The sequence below is a fragment of the Raphanus sativus genome, chromosome 1 (assembly GCF_000801105.2).
Source record: "Raphanus sativus cultivar WK10039 chromosome 1, ASM80110v3, whole genome shotgun sequence".
NCBI lineage: Eukaryota > Viridiplantae > Streptophyta > Magnoliopsida > Brassicales > Brassicaceae > Raphanus > Raphanus sativus.
This window is the reverse complement of record NC_079511.1, coordinates 12829574-12845678: the sequence shown is the minus strand read 5'-3', so window position 1 is coordinate 12845678 and position 16105 is coordinate 12829574. Positions and strand designations below refer to the sequence as shown.

The window sequence follows — 16105 nt, the reverse complement described above, 5'->3', positions numbered from 1 at the left end:
GGTCGTGCGATTGTGATGGAAGAGAGAGACGTCAAGAAAAGGGAAAAGTTGGAAGTGATATACGTAAAGCCTTAAACTGTGTAGAGAGGGGCTAATTCCAAGTAATATACGTAAGCGTTATCTGATAAGGCGACACGAAATATCAATCATTCATGAACTTGCCAGTTGCCACATATTTTATTTTTATCATCTTTGGTCAAGCAACTCGTCATTTCAACACTAAGACATGACTTTTAGGCAAATAAAGTTGACCTTTTTTATGTTTAATTTCTTTTCAGCTTATAATGGAGTTGAATTTCTACAACCTGGAAGCAGATGCGTGATGGGAAACAAGATCCCAGGAATATAGCACCACCCTCTTTTTTTTTGAAACACAACTTTCATTAAAATTTAAATTCAAGGGCTACAAACACAAGAGGAAATTAGACATCCTCTTGAAGACAAATCACAAACTAAAATAGAAAATGAAGTTAAACAGGATAAGTCTTCATATGAAGGTGACAGCGAATTCAAAACAAAGTTTGAATGCGTCGAAGAAACTACAATAAAGTCGGATAGCTGAGAAATAATCACAAGTGACGTTGAGGGACAACCCTCACCAACAAGAAAAACCAAAGTAGTCTCGATTGCACCTTCTGGCCCCGTACAGACCGCTACGCAAGGTAACAAACTGGTGAGTAAATTGAAACAAGGACTCAGCAAAGAATCCGAAAGAGCATCTCCATTCATAGAAGGGAGGGATAGCACCACCCTCTTATTCGCTATTATACTTGATTTAAAAAAAAAAAGAAGAAACATGCCATGGACATATTGACTTTTAGTCCTTGGTATCTTGGATTAGTTTTCTTCACCTGTCACTGTGACCGACAGGGTATTGTTCCAAAGTCAATGTCTAAGGTATAGCCACCAAAGACGACCAGACGAAAACTCTAAATGAAATATTGTATGTTGCTGATGATAATATTGTAATCTGTGAATAACAAAACAAGTGCACATACAAAGAATCGCCTTATATGAGATATGTTGATCGTATTCTCAGTTCTTCTCTTCTTTATCATCATCACAAGCTTCTTAGCAAGTTCAACATCTGCTTCACCATCTCTCCATTCAGATGAGTGTATGAGATAAACCCCTCCTAATTATTCTTTTTACAAAATGAAGGAATAAATCCTCATTAGTATATATATTATTTGCTTATATATCAATTGTAATTAGCAGTGAATGCGCTAGAGAAGATAGCTACTACTCTTGGAATCAAGGGACTGGACCTAAGTTATGGAGACCCTTGCAGTTTAGGAACCCTAAAGATGATGCAAGACGTTGATGTTGAGACTGGAAACAGCACCATTCGTTGTGATTGTAGCTTCAACAACAGCATGACATGCCATATAACAAGCATGTGAGTGTTATTAATATGTTCTGTCTTCTTTTCTTTTAAGTAGATGTTTCCTCTCTGTCCTGATATATTTTCTGGTTGCACTATCTGGACAAAAACAGAGACCTCAAGACCCTTGGCCTTCCAGGAAAACTTCCACCAGAGTTTGCTGACCTTCCATATCTCCAATCGATGTGAGTGAGTTCAACCACGCAAAAATCATGTATAGGAGATGTTGTAAATGTGTAGCGAGAGAATCTTCAAAGAGAGCTGAGCTTTTGCTTTACTTTGCAGAGACTTGTGCAGAAACTACCTTACGGGCACAATCCCTATGGAGTGGGCTTCGTTGCCATATCTCACTTCCATGCTAGTTCCCTCTATTTCTATATTTCTGATGCTTACTATTCATGTTTCACCAGAGTGACTTTTGAATTTTCTTGCAGCTCGCTCTGCGCAAATAATTTGTCCGGGCCTTTACCAACTGGGTTACAGAACTTCAAGAATCTTACAGTCCTGTACGTCTCAAATTGTTTCCTATACCAAATATGCCTCTTGATTTGACCTTAAATTACCGTGATGTAACGGTACTTTCAGAGGGGTTGAAGCCAATCATTTCTCTGGTCCAATTCCTGAGGAGCTTGGTAACTTGACCAACCTAATACGACTGTAATACCCTTTGCATCTTATCCATTCTTCAAAATCACATCAATATTTAGTTTTATGCACCAAACTTTATCCAAAGGAAAACAAAAAGTAGTTATAATCTTCTCAAACACTGGTTTGTGCAGGCATCTTACCTCCAACCAATTTACAGGAAGCTTGCCTAACTCTCTCGCTAGACTTGTGAACCTTGAGGATTTGTAAGTTGTTTCTGTAACTAAACAAAATAATTTTTTCTTAAGGTTTTGTTGCCTTTGTAACTAGAGATGTTGTCCTAAGGTTTTGTTTTATTGGTATCTACATTGAAGTACAACCTATTTGATTCAAAGCTTCCTTGTCGAACTTCTTCCTCGACTTCTTATATGCTTTGTTTCTTCCCTAGTATGACTTTCATGGTTGCAAATTGATTTATAGTCAGGAAAATTCTCACCTTAGAACCTATAAACTAGTCCAAGAAGATAAGTTTTACAGAACTCTTAATTAGTTGTTTGTGTCCATAATATATGCAGTAGGGTAAGTGACAATAACTTCAATGGTACCATCCCAGCATATATAGGCAACTGGTCTCGGCTTCAAAGGCTGTAAGCTTGTCCTTCATTGCTAATTTTCATTTCTCTTATGGTTTCTGTTTATCTACCATGCATCTAAAGCTGTGTTGGTTATTATCAACAGAGGTCTACTGGCAAGTGGACTGAAAGGTCCTATTCCTGATGCTGTCACTCGCCTAGAAAATCTTATTGATATGTAATGGACTTACCTTCAACTCATGTATTAACAGAAGGACAATTGAAACAAAACTGATGTTTTAAGCGATATATCCATATGCAGGAGTATTAGTGATACAACTGGGATCAACTCCTTTCCAAATATGTCCAGCAAAGCCATCAGAAAACTGTATTTTTCTTTTCTTTAGTCTCAGTCATCAGTTTATCTTCTTGAAGCTTAACTCTATCTGAAAAATTCGTACTAAAATCCCCCTTCCCTGTTTCAGGATTTTGAGGAATGTGAGCTTGTCTGGTCCAATTCCTTCTTACATATGGAACTTGCCAGAGCTAAAGACTTTGTAAGTTCTTTCTGTCAGTGCTAGTTTAATATACTCCACATTACCTGCCGAGGAATTAGAGTATGATCAAATGTGTATACTCATGACATATAAGCGCTTATAGTTACAGGACTATGTCAGTTATATGTGTTTGAGTATGAGAGGATCTATGTAGAAGCTTTTGAGAAATTTGTAGAGGATCTACGTTTACTTTGTTTATTACATGTTTACTGCAGGGATTTATCGTTTAACAGCTTGACTGGTGAAGTTCGTGGGATACAAAGTGCACCAAAATACACGTAAGTACTATACAATCTGAGACGAACATGTTAACGAGGTGTCCAAACATTGTCAAAACCATGTTGTCATGATCAAGTATGCATTATTCTGACATGTTTGTTCAGCTATTTGACTAGAAACAGACTTTCTGGAGACGCTGGATCAGGTGTTTTTCTCAATAGCCAATCTAATATGTACGTTTAAGCTTTCCTTTGTCTATATCTTTTTGAGATATTTTTTCGTCATGTCAGCTAATCTTTTATTATTGTTATTTCTCACAGTGATATCTCGTACAATAACTTCTCTTGGTCGTCTAGTTGTCAGGAAAAGAGGTACAAATATGAAATATTGGTTGATATAATACATCTTCTCTGTTTTGTTGATAACATTCTCATGTTGAAGTTTCTATTTACATTTTGTGCTCAATCAGTAACATTAATACATACCAGAGCTCATATTTGAAGAACAACTTGTAAGTATATACTCTTCTGCTTTATCTCGTATCAGTAGAATATTTTGTGCCATTGTGATGTCTAACTACTTTGGTTTTTTTTCATACAGAACTGGGCTTCTTCCATGTGCTGGTCCAATCAACTGCACAAGCTGTAAGTACAGAACGTCTCTAACATAATATTTTGCTGTCTGTTTTGCCTGTTAATTTATCTCTTTCAATTATGGATGGCAGATCAGCGAACATTACATATAAATTGTGGTGGAGAAGACATAGTCATTAAAAACTCCTCTCATAAAATCGCCTACCAAGCTGATGACAGTACTGTCTATTCCGCAACAAATCAACACTTCAAAACCTGGGGAATTAGTAACACAGGTGTGTTTGCCGCGGATGAACATAGCGAGAATGATACGTACACCATTTCAGCTAGTTCAAAGCTACCTAGAGATTCTCCTAATCTTTATAAGACTGCACGTAGATCTGCTCTCTCACTTGTTTATTATGCATTTTGCTTGGAAAATGGATCCTACAATGTGAAACTCCATTTTATGGAGATTCAGTTTTCAGACGAAGAACCATTCAGTCGCCTTGGCAGACGCATATTTGATGTCTATGTTCAGGTGAAGTGTCACTTAATAATTGTTTTCTAGAATGAAGCATGAAAGATTGAAGCTTATTTGCTTTTGTCACTTCTCTTTTTGTTAGGGAGAATTGTTCTTAAGAGATTTTAACATCAAAAAAGAGTCTAGAGGGACTATGACGCCTGTTGTGAAAGAAAAAAAAGTTGTTAACGTAACCAATCATATGTTAGAGATTCAGCTGTATTGGGCAGGGAAAGGGACAACCCTCATACCCAGAAGAGGAAACTATGGTCCTCTTATCTCTGCAATTTCCTTGTGTCACCACAGTAAGTACTGTTGATCATATTTCTTTCTTCCCTTTCAAGTGGCCATAACTTCAAATGACACAGGTTCTTTTGAATTTTCAGGTATGGAGCCACTATGTGGAGGTCAAAAGACTTGAAAATATACTTTTGTAGCTTGGTCTATATATGATCTATCATGTATATATTTACACTTCTGTTTGTCTTATTCACAGCGGAAAAAATAAAACATCAAACTAATTATCCCCTAATTTTTGGGACTATAGCTGCCTTGGTAACAATCATTCTCTTGGCTTTGGGAATATATGCTCGGAGAAGATGCATAAGAGACAAGAATACAAGCGAACGAGGTATCATATTTCACAGTGTATGAATACATGACCAATTCGTTTCAGCTATATGTAATTATTTTCTGTTGTGAATATGATCACACAGATCTAAGAGTCCAGGGCCTACCAACGGTTTGCTTTACCTGGAGGCAACTGCAAGCTGCAACAAACAATTTTGATCAAGCCAACAAACTTGGGGAAGGAGGTTTCGGATCCGTATTCAAAGTATGCTAAAATAAATGTAAAGGTTCTTTTCAAATGTAGATACATGAGAAATTATGGTTTCTGATATGAGAAAAATTAATGCAGGGAGAGCTGTCAGATGGAACTATCATAGCAGTCAAACAGCTTTCTTCCAAGTCACACCAAGGAAACCGCGAGTTTGTGAATGAGATAGGCATGATCTCTGGTCTGAATCATCCAAACCTCGTAAAGCTTTATGGATGTTGTGTCGAGAAGAATCAATTGATGCTCGTCTATGAGTACATGGAAAATAACTCCCTCTCTCATATGCTCCATGGTATTAAAGTCATTCAGCTTTTCTTTAGAAATATGTTTCCTCTCTAATACACAATGTTCCTATATTTTAAAAATGATATTATTTCCATTTGGTTAAAACCCATTTCTAGGAAAGTGTTCCGTGTACCTGGACTGGAAAGCAAGACAAAAAATATGTGTTGGAATTGCAAGAGGGCTTGAATTCCTTCACGAGGGATCAATGATCAGAATGGTTCACCGTGACATAAAGACCACAAATGTACTTCTAGACGCTGACCTAAATGCAAAGATATCTGACTTTGGATTGGCTAGGCTATATGAAGAAGAACATAGCCACATTAGCACCAAGATTGCAGGAACCATGTAAGAGTAGACTATAAAATAAAATCTCAAACAGTGGCCAAAGAAATCTAGCTCAGTCTTCGTTTCTCTTATAATGCAGCGGATATATGGCTCCAGAATATGCACTATGGGGTCAGTTGTCAGAGAAAGCAGACGTGTACAGCTTCGGGGTTGTGGCAATGGAAATTGTTAGTGGACAGAGTAATAGTAAATACAAGGGAAGTGATGATCAAGTCTCCCTTATCAATTGGGTAACTGACACGATTGTTTTTGTTTCTCTTTATCCCATTTGATAAGTTATAGTTTACTTAAACCACATGTTGCCACGAATCTCAGGCAGTGAAGCTGCAACAGAAAGGGGACTTAACGGAGATAGTAGATCCAGTTCTACAAGGTGATTACAACAGCAATGAAGCGGTAAGGATGATCAAAGTTGCTATTGTTTGCACAAACTCATCTCCTTCCTTAAGACCAACCATGTCAGAGGCTGTGCAAATGCTGGAGGGAGAGGTAGAAATAACACAGGTTATTTCAGATCGTGGTTTATATGGACATAACTGGAGCATCTCAAACCTCAGGGACATTGATACAGATGGTATCTTGAGCACATCTGGTGTAACCGATCAAACGGCAACGACAATGAAATCGTCAGTTACTGGTTGTGATCTCTATCCATTATACCCAGAATCCATGACCTTAATCTCCACAGTGGAACGCTCTTCCTCGTCGCTGTAAAGCTGTGTGCGTTGCCTTGTGTCTTACGAGAGACAAAAGGCTTGTAAGTTGTCTTATATTAGTAAGATGTCTGAAACCTTACAGTAGCTTAATTTACATGTATATGTGTATGTACATGATTTTTGTGTTACAGCGAAGGGACCAGCGAATCATCTTGTACGTGTTTGGTTCCTTACAAGAACCGTTCGGTTTGGTTTGTTTTTGTATTGATTAATTTTAAAGTTCGGATAAGGTTTGGTTTTGCAAACTTTTTTTATTAAATCAAAAATGTAAATTGTAGTCGGATTCAACACATGGTCGATGTACGACCTTTCCATGACACGTCTATGAAATTTGCATGTCTTGTATTTTATTCATTATCATAAATTAATCTAACCATGTGACAAAGAAGAATAGAATCTTATCTAAGCGTGAAACCAAATACGAAAAGAAAAAAGAAAGATGGCCTCGAGTGGCGACGAAGATCAGGTGGCTCCTGGAGATCCGGTGACGGTCTCCACACGCATGCTTGATGCCGGAGCTACGATCATGCAGAGGAGATTACCAGTGAAGCAAATGAACTGTCATGTTTCGACGTTTGCGATTTACGGTGGAGATATGTCCCGGCAAATACAGACTCACCACTATGTCCACAGAGTCAACGCCGAGTTCCTCCAGTGCGCAGTATACGGTTCTGACCGTTCTGATGCACCTCTCATCGGTACTATTTTTTTCTTTTTAACTCAGATTAAAGCTCAATCTTTTGAAAGCTTATACTAAATTTGTTATTTTGTTAGGAATTGAATATGTAATATCAGACCGGTTATATGAAAATCTGCCTCAAGATGAGCAAAAGCTTTGGCACTCTCATGCTTACGAGGTTAAGTCAGGCTCGTGGGCTTATCCACGATTGCCTGAGGCTGTGGCTACTCCAGAGCTCAAGAACATAGCCAAAACGTACGGTAAATTTTGGTGCACCTGGCAGATAGACCGAGGTATGATATGTGACATGTCTAACAAAATATCGGCTGTAAACAAGATCAATTCTATGTAAACGGTTTCTATAAGTTAGTACAGCAATTAATCTTATGGTTAAACGGTTAATTACCCGGTTTAAAGATTAAACATTTAAAGCGATCAAAAATATCAGAATGAAGAAATTTATAGTTGTAAATCGGGTTTGATTTGTCCGGTTTTGTTTGGGTTGAACAATGATTTGTCTTATATGTGGGTGTTTCTGTAGGTGACAAATTACCGGTGGGCGCACCCGAACTGATGATGTCACCACAAGGGGTGGGGCAGGGGGTATTAAGGCCGGAGTTGGTTAAGATCAGAGATGAGAAGTACAACATATCGACTGATGAGTTGAAACATCAGCGAGCGGAGATAGCTGAACCGGAGTGGATCAATCCGATGGCAGATTACTGGAAGCAACATGGTAAGTGTTTCGTAATGGATATCGTGACTGTCGATTTGAAGCGTAACGAGCAATTCCCTTGAACAAATGTACTATGAACCGGTTTATAAATAATAAAATAATGTTATACTTGTTTTGATTTTATGTCAAGAAGATTTTTGAAAAGGTGTTACACGAGAAGATAACACATTAGTTCATTTGTTGAACTTCTTTAGTTTCTGTTCAAATAAACCAAATACAAAAATTTCAAAGTTTTGAACTAAAACCCCAGTTGATAAAAATGAATCCATAAAATGAATCCAAGCCGTAAATACTGAACATATCTTTTAAGATATTTGGTGTTATGGATTTTATCCAAACCAGAAAACCCATAAAATTCAAAATCCATACAAATAACTTGATGAGATTCAGTCTCGGTCTAATAATATATATCCGCGTACCTAAAATTAAAAACTATCAAATAGATTAAATATTTTAAGAACTTCTTATCACTTGAAAAAAAAAGGGGTTTTCTCTCGGGCACATTTATCAAAAAGAAAAAGAAAAGTAAACTTTCGATTTCCTTTCGGCCGCTCAGCCGTTCGCGAGTCGTCGCCTCTGCTCCGCCGGCGTGATATTGTTCCGGTGGACTTCTCCTCTCAAACTCCAACTTCTATCTATACTATTAAAGTACAAGCACATTTAGATTTTTACTCTGTTTACCCCTATTAAAGAGGCTTTCTTTTGTATTCATTAATGACATTTTTGGACATTTTGCATTGGTTTCTTTTTTAATTGTTTTTGGTTTGTCATTAACCACCGGTTTCCTAATTCAATTTTGGTATGTGATTATTCCGTGTTTGATACTGTATCATTTTAATATTTTTCCAACCGGACATGTTTGAAACAGCATCGTTTTTTCTCAAACTATTTAATGGTTTGGTTTTAAACCGCTTTTTTCTAAATATAATCCCAACTATCTAACAAAAATTATTTATAAAAAATAAAAATTGTTTATTGGTTCAACCGGTAACTGGATTTCGATTTTAGTAGTTTTTATTGGATTTTTAAATTTTGTTTTTTTTTCAAACCCGAACTGAATTTATCTTTGATCAACCGGTAATCCGTTCAACCGCAGGTCTCAATCGAATTTCAAAACACCGATCAAAACTATAAAACTGTTATATTGATTTATATTTAAAATATCTAATTCAAAATTAAAAACCTAAAAATACATGTATAATATAGTTTTACCGAACATAAATCTGGATATAAAATACATATATGAGACGGATTAAATAAATACATATACAAGATGGATTATATAAATGTGATTATATAAAATTTTCACCAAACATAAATCCGCGCTTTGAAAGCGCGGGTCAAAATCTAGTTTTGCTCTTATTTCTCAATCTCTTTTAAATGGCTTATTCTCTCCAACCCCTAGATCTAATTAAAAACCTGAAAATAGCCTAATGTTCATCGTACTCCACCGTTCTTCTTCGACTGGTTCTCTACCAGTACCAGCTTCCTCAATTGGTTTTGATGGGTTTGTTGCCACTGACGTAAAGTCTCCATCAAACCAAAACTCAGGCCAAAACCCACATGTTAAGGGTTTGGTCGGATTAGAACCTCCAAAGATTGATGCTCTTGTGGAAAGTGTAACTCAAGTTGAGAACTACAAAGATGTAAGAGGAGAAGCTGTTAATGAAGTCTCTACTGCCTCAGCTGTTCATGTTGATTCAATCATCGTGCAAAACCTAGTCACTGTTGAGGGTTCTTCTACTACAGAAAATATTCAAAATTCTGATGTATCCTCTTCCCCTTCTCTAGGAGCATGGGCAAAACCTTTAAGGATTTATCCATCCTCTCCATAAGCGGTTGATGTTCTGCCTGAAGCTGGATCAAATCTTCCTCTAGAACTATCATCCCCATCTCACTGGCCTTCTCTTTCTGTTAGCCAAAGTCGCTCTGCAAACAAACATACTAGAACCTCAATTGGCAAACAGAGTTACTAACAAAGCTCTGGTCAAACCAAAGCCCCCTGCTCCTGAAGTAAATAAAGATGGTAATCTTCGATTCTCTTGGGCTGAGAAGATGAACCCATCTACCAGGAATCTCTACAAAACAACATCTCCCACGTACCTGGAAGATGGTACTCCTGTGGTAACAATCCCGAGCAAACTTCTCCTTCATGGTCCTGAAAATCAGAAAGAGTACATTATTGGACAGTTCCATCGTTGTTCCACTCCGTCAGGTGGGCTCGTAAATGCTGTAGTTAATAGGATTTGGGGTAAGAAATGCAGAATCTTTTCTAAGAAACTAGGTGAGTCTTCTTTTTTGTTCCACATTCTAGATGAATCTTTACGTTCTTGGATTCTTCAGAGGGAATTATGGCATGTGGATGACTGCTTGATGTTTGTAGCTCCTTGGGGTCATGCAGCTTCATTATCTCTTCCAGAGATATCCACTATTCCAGTCTGGGTAACTCTAAAAAAATATCCCTAGTAGGTTATACTCTATTCCAGGAATAAGCCGAATTGCCTCTGCCCTGGGAGCTCCAATGCTGACAAACAGACCTAGACTTGATCCTACTCTAATGGGTGAGACAAAAATCTTGGTGGAAGTTGAATTGAACAAACAATTCCCGCAGAAGATCGCTTTGAATGACAAAAGAGGTACTATATCATTGGTTGATGTAGAGTATTCATGGATCCCAACTATGTGTGGTATTTGTGGACACTTAGGCCATAAAGACTCGAGATGTCTGCAAAAATTTGCTCAGCCTAGGAACAATACTAATTCATCTACAGATCAAGTGGGAGCTTCGCTTGCTTCTGCAAGTGTTTATCCTTCTGTTTCTGTCTCTAAAGTTAATCCAGATGGTACAAGTATTTCTGCTTCTGTTACTGTGGCAAGGATTGATTCAGCCACTATTCCAACAGTCTCTACTCCAGTTGCTGCCCTTGCGTCAGTCATAGGAACTCATGTTGTTGCCGTTGCATCAGTTACAGAACATGTCCCTGCTTCAATGGCTCCTTCACCTGCTGTGAATATTGGTTTAGTCCATGTCCCACCCACTCCAGTCTCCACCACAGTCATTGAAGCCATGGAAGCATTACCTACTACATCAGTTGCTACTTTAAAGTCTACATCAGTATCTGATGGCCAAGTACTAGCCTCTTCACCTTCATCCTTTGTTGAGATCCTCCCAACAACTACTGAGTCAGAACCAACTACTCCAGCCACCATCTTTAAAGCAACAGTAGCAGCCACTCCTCCTAGCAAATCAGTCTTGTCTGAAGATGCTCCGCTTAATACAGACACTGCAACTACTTTGGAAGATTTTCCGGCCACTGAGAGTTTTTTCTTAACGCCCCCACCTGAAGCTTCAAGTGAAATTCCACCACCCACTTTTGGAGGTTTGCCTTTTACTCCTTTCACAGGTGATTGCACATGTTATTTTAATGAATATGAAATGGCCCAACGATCACGACATGGACGAGAGTTGAAACCATCCCAAAAAGTCCAAAATATGCAATGGCATACAGTAAGAGGTCGCAAAAGCCGGGGCTTCCGAGGGAGAGGTCGTCACGGAGACCAAAACTAAAGTTATTTAGTGAGCTAATTCCTCGCTCAATTTTTTCAAATGCTCAGAGATTTATGATGTAATTCTCTAGCTCCATATGATTTTGTCAATCATCTTTCTTTCCCAAGGTTTACTTTGAACTCTATGATGTCAAAACTCATAGCCTTGTAATTTTATTTTCAGCACTGCAATTTAAATATGAAAGCCCTTTTTCAAAAAAAAAACTATCAAATAATTAACCCGCGTTTTCAACATTTTACTCTTTGAATTCAAATATCAATCATATCGAATTATAATTTATGTACCAAAAATAGATTTTAATATTTTTATCACAAATATATTGCACAAATGTATGCTAAATCATTTAAATTTTATTAGACATCATATAGATTTCAAAGTGCGGATATTGTTTTCTTTTAGAATTATATAAAGATTTGTTCGTTAATGAATTATCTTTTTGTATGAGACAGTCTACTACATTTATGATTTGTAGAAGTTTGTTTTGCTTTGTGTTGTAAATTTAGTTATAAGTTTACTGGATTGAAAAATTATAAGTAAATAGGAGAAAATAAGAGAAAAGAGAAATTGATGTGTCATATTCCATGAGTAATGAATGTTTTATATAGGATTACAACTGCTTGGGGATCAAGTAGAATTTAGAGAAGGAGTAATCTTGATAGTCAAGTAAATCTAATAGTTTTTATAAGCGACATCACATAATATTCATAACATTTTTCCTTGATGTTCATTATATCAAAGTGCTTTCAAAATTCTGTAAATGTTGGCCTATTAAAAACCTCACAGGGAAAACGAATAGAAAAACTAAAGTTAAAAGAAACAGAGTGCAGCGCGTAATGATTTTCCTCATGTGTACATACGTTAAGATCTTAGAGATAATATATTCCGGTAAGATGAATTAGTTTCTTAGAAATAGCAGTGTGTAACGCCTTCTTGAATAAATCAGCTAAACTGTCACTTGAACAAATATGTAGCACATTGACATCGCAATTTTTGATAGTGTTTGAGTTTTGTATGACTTGATCATTTTCTTGGACTTTCTTTATCTCAAAAATTTTAGAACAGTGATAAATTTTTCTCTGTCAGATTGTAACATTTTCTTTGAGTGTCTCTTTTTTGTGTATTCTTTGTTGCATCGTTAAAACTTTGTTATTGAAAAATCCAGTAGAATAAAAATTATGTTAAGGAAAAATAGTACAACACATAAGTATCATATTTTTTCCCCTCGAAACAATATCTTTAGGATATGCATTCCAATAAAAATAATCTCTTAATAAATACAAAATATGTATTGATTGATTTCTAATATTTCATATATCCCATAAAACATGTTTCAATATAATAGCTAGAGTTTCTGGGTACATGATTGTGATATCATCATTCCTTCATGGATTCTTTGTTTCATGTATTATCATTTTTCAGTGGGTCGTATTCAAGTTCTTCATTTATTGCCAGACTAATAAGGAACTTAAAAGTATTTGTATCTACCACCACATGAGATTATTTCTCTTCATAATCAATTACATATTGATCTTTTTTGGGGGGCAACGATCTATTTATATCCCACTTGTTTTACATCTTCTAGTTTATGTTCGGACTACTGGTCCAAATACCTCTCTATTTCACAAGAGTTTATATCTTTGTTTATTATTTTTTTCTGATTTGGCCATTCATTTTTGTGTATTTCAATAGAATTTTTTCCATGATTTTCTTTCTCATTTATCATATCAACTGCTTTGAATGCATAAATATTATCGACGTCGATTCGCTAATCGGTTCTATTTTATTCTATACATGACATAATTTATTGAGATCTCTTTCATTGTTTCAGGTACTTGGATTTCTTTCAGTCATGTTTAATGTCTCTTCAAGAGTTCATTCGAAAACTTTTATTTCATCTTGACCATTATTAATTTACGCTCTTGTTTCTTTTATGAGAATTTTAATATTTGGAACTAACATGTCTAATACGTTTCAAGCCTGTCTGGCAGTTGATATTGTTCTTCTGTAACATCAATTCTTATTTGAAGCATTTATAGCTGGTATATGTGACTTGGTCACACTTTTATTAGAATCATTAATTGCTTTTAACAATTGCTTTTACTAAGCTATGTAATAGAATTATCTTTTGGATTTTTATTCACTTTCTTTTTATTCTGAGGATCAAGGATAATTTCTTTCAACTTATTTTCTTTTCCAGCTGTTTATTTTATTCCTCTTATGTTAGAAATACTAATTCACTTTTAGCATTTATATAGAACCAACCTTATATCTTTCGGGGATTGCTCTAGATTCTTAAGTATCAATGAAGATTCATGTCCAACATATAATTCTAACCTCATTTGAGATCCCATCATAAAGCTCTGTGGTGGAGCAACTAGAATGTGTATTGCAAATTCAAAAATTTTAGATGGAAAAAAATGGTTGTTTCTGATCCAATACCAATAACGGAAAGAATTTATGATTTCTTTTGGTTTGATGCGAATCAGTGTTGCTCAAAATATAACACTTATCCCAGTAAAATTGCTATAATCATCAAAGACTTAAGACGTGAATTCACCAATATTTCTATCTTTTACTTTATAGTAGAATAAAAATGAGTTTACTCTATAAAACTAGAATAATCCATTAACTTTTTGTTCATCACTCTATATTGCATTTTAAGATAGAGTGTTATTGGAATAAAATTTAAGTCTAATATAAAATTACTCTAATTTTTATTTAAAATAAATAATAAAAAATAATAAAACATTTTCTAAAAGATCCACATTCTGGAAGAAATTTTCATTTCAAAAAGATACATTTTTGTATTTTCAATACACTGATTAATGAAAAATTGTAAATTTCAAACCATATAATAGTATTTATTAAAAATTTATTGGTTAAAAATTATGGGAAATAGTTTATTAAGAAAAATAATGCATTGGTAACTACAATTTTATGTTTTTGTTAATAAGTGTAAAAACTTAAAACATACGTCCTTTAAAAACGGAAGGAGTATGATATTCTACCATAAAATATTTAATAATTTTACTAAGATGCATAAACTAATAAAATAAAAACTAAATATAAATAATATGATACATATAATATAAGTGATATAATAATTTGGTAAATTGATTTGGAACTATTAAGATTGGTGAAGTATTTTTCAAATGAAATATATGAGTTTATTTATTTTGTGGGTCAACATTTCAATTTGATAATATTTGTACTTGTTGAGTTTGATATATGCACAAATATTTGGATCTTACGGACTTCAAATTACAAAACAAAACTTTGTTTTCTTCTTTATTGTATTTTAAGGGAAATTTGGACTCATGCCATTGTTGTAGGATATAAACTAAAGAAATGCACATAGCAACCTAATGGCTGTAATATAATACATATTATGATGAATTTAGACAAAAATGTCATTTTCTGCGCGTGAAAGATGAACGATGTATTTTTCTTTTTTTTTCCTTTTGTAACCAAAAATCATTTTCAGTTCACTTCTTTTTGCATACGACGGAAACGAGAAATTTGGAAGAGGAGAGCGATTGTGCGTCGGCGGTTGGAAAAGAAAAAGGATACACTTCTTTAAAAAGATGAAGAAAAAGAAAAGTCAGGTTAACAGAGGCTCTTGCAATTTCTTTAAGAAGATGAAAAATAATTCGATGGATTGAATTAGGGAAGATGAACAGTATCATGCTTCATATGTTCCATACTATTTTACTTTACAGTATAGTATGATACATTTCTTTTTTTCTTTTTTTTTTTGCAATATGTATCTCCTTCTTTACCTTCTAGTTTTTCTTACTCACTAGTTCATCAGTTACACTGTTTTGTCCTCCAACATCGTTGCCACTCATCATCTCTCTCTATATATAAGGAAATTTTAGAGAATTTCATATATACAAAGTTTGTGGTGTGTCGAGTATTCCATACCATAATATGTATAGTATAGTCACGTAATATATAAGAGTTTGAGTTTAGGGTATATGGTTTGGGTTTATAGTTTGGGTTTAGGGTATATGGTTTGGGTTTAGGGTATATGGTTTGGGTTTAGAGTTTGGGTTTAGGGTATATGGTTTGGGTTTAGGGTATATGGTTTGGGTTTATGGTTCAAATTTTGGGTTTAGGGTTTGTGTTTAGGGTTTAAGGTATATTGTTTGGGTCTAGGGTTCAAAATTTGGGTTTAGGGTTTGTGTTTAGGGTTTAGGGTATATGGTTTGGGTGGAAATTTTAGAGAATTTCATACATACAAAGTTTGTGGTGTGTCGAGTATTCCATACCATAATATGTATAGCATAGTCACGTAATAGATAAGAGTTTGGGTTTAGGGTATATGGTTTGGGTTTAGAGTTTGAGTTTAGGGTATATGGTTTGGGTTTAGGGTATATGGTTTGGGTTTAGGGTTTAGGGTATATGGTTTGAGTTTAGAGTTTGGATTTAGGGCATATGGTTTGGGTTTAGGGTATATGGTTTGGGTTTATGGTTCAAAATTTGGGTTTAGGGTTTGTGTTTAGGGTTTACGGTATATTGGT

The 16105-nt window shown here is 35.3% G+C and overlaps 3 protein-coding genes across 6 annotated transcripts; all 3 read left to right on the top strand.

Annotated features, from left to right (window-relative positions):
- Positions 1-873: 873 nt before the first annotated feature.
- On the top strand, positions 874-6756 carry LOC108806761 (probable LRR receptor-like serine/threonine-protein kinase At1g29720). Of its 4 annotated transcripts, none has more exons than XM_056985647.1 (25): positions 874-1117; positions 1219-1399; positions 1498-1569; positions 1670-1741; positions 1819-1890; positions 1970-2041; positions 2164-2235; positions 2548-2616; positions 2708-2779; positions 2864-2929; positions 3027-3098; positions 3314-3376; positions 3482-3550; positions 3638-3688; positions 3787-3828; positions 3918-3961; positions 4042-4430; positions 4516-4717; positions 4799-4819; positions 4909-5043; positions 5129-5247; positions 5332-5542; positions 5652-5883; positions 5963-6113; positions 6199-6756. In XM_056985647.1, exons 1-25 carry the CDS (start codon positions 1021-1023, stop codon positions 6595-6597), a joined length of 3045 nt encoding a protein of 1014 aa, XP_056841627.1. In that variant the 5' UTR covers positions 874-1020; the 3' UTR covers positions 6598-6756. The 4 variants fall into 4 exon arrangements, with proteins under 4 accessions (XP_056841627.1, XP_018434461.1, XP_056841633.1 ...); XM_018578959.2 differs by having other exon boundaries at positions 875-1117; positions 2545-2616; positions 3500-3550; XM_056985653.1 differs by having other exon boundaries at positions 917-1117; positions 1670-1711; positions 2545-2616.
- A 143-nt stretch (positions 6757-6899) lies between these two features.
- Positions 6900-8115, top strand: LOC108860010 (oil body-associated protein 2C). The gene is made up of 3 exons (XM_018633922.2): positions 6900-7297; positions 7374-7571; positions 7820-8115. The coding sequence occupies exons 1-3, from the start codon at positions 7039-7041 to the stop codon at positions 8074-8076; spliced, it is 714 nt and encodes a 237-aa protein (XP_018489424.1). The 5' UTR covers positions 6900-7038; the 3' UTR covers positions 8077-8115.
- A 1332-nt stretch (positions 8116-9447) lies between these two features.
- Positions 9448-12378, top strand: LOC130496962 (uncharacterized). The gene is made up of 5 exons (XM_056989719.1): positions 9448-9783; positions 9893-10298; positions 10501-11418; positions 12188-12245; positions 12366-12378. The coding sequence occupies exons 1-5, from the start codon at positions 9448-9450 to the stop codon at positions 12376-12378; spliced, it is 1731 nt and encodes a 576-aa protein (XP_056845699.1).
- Positions 12379-16105: the final 3727 nt, after the last annotated feature.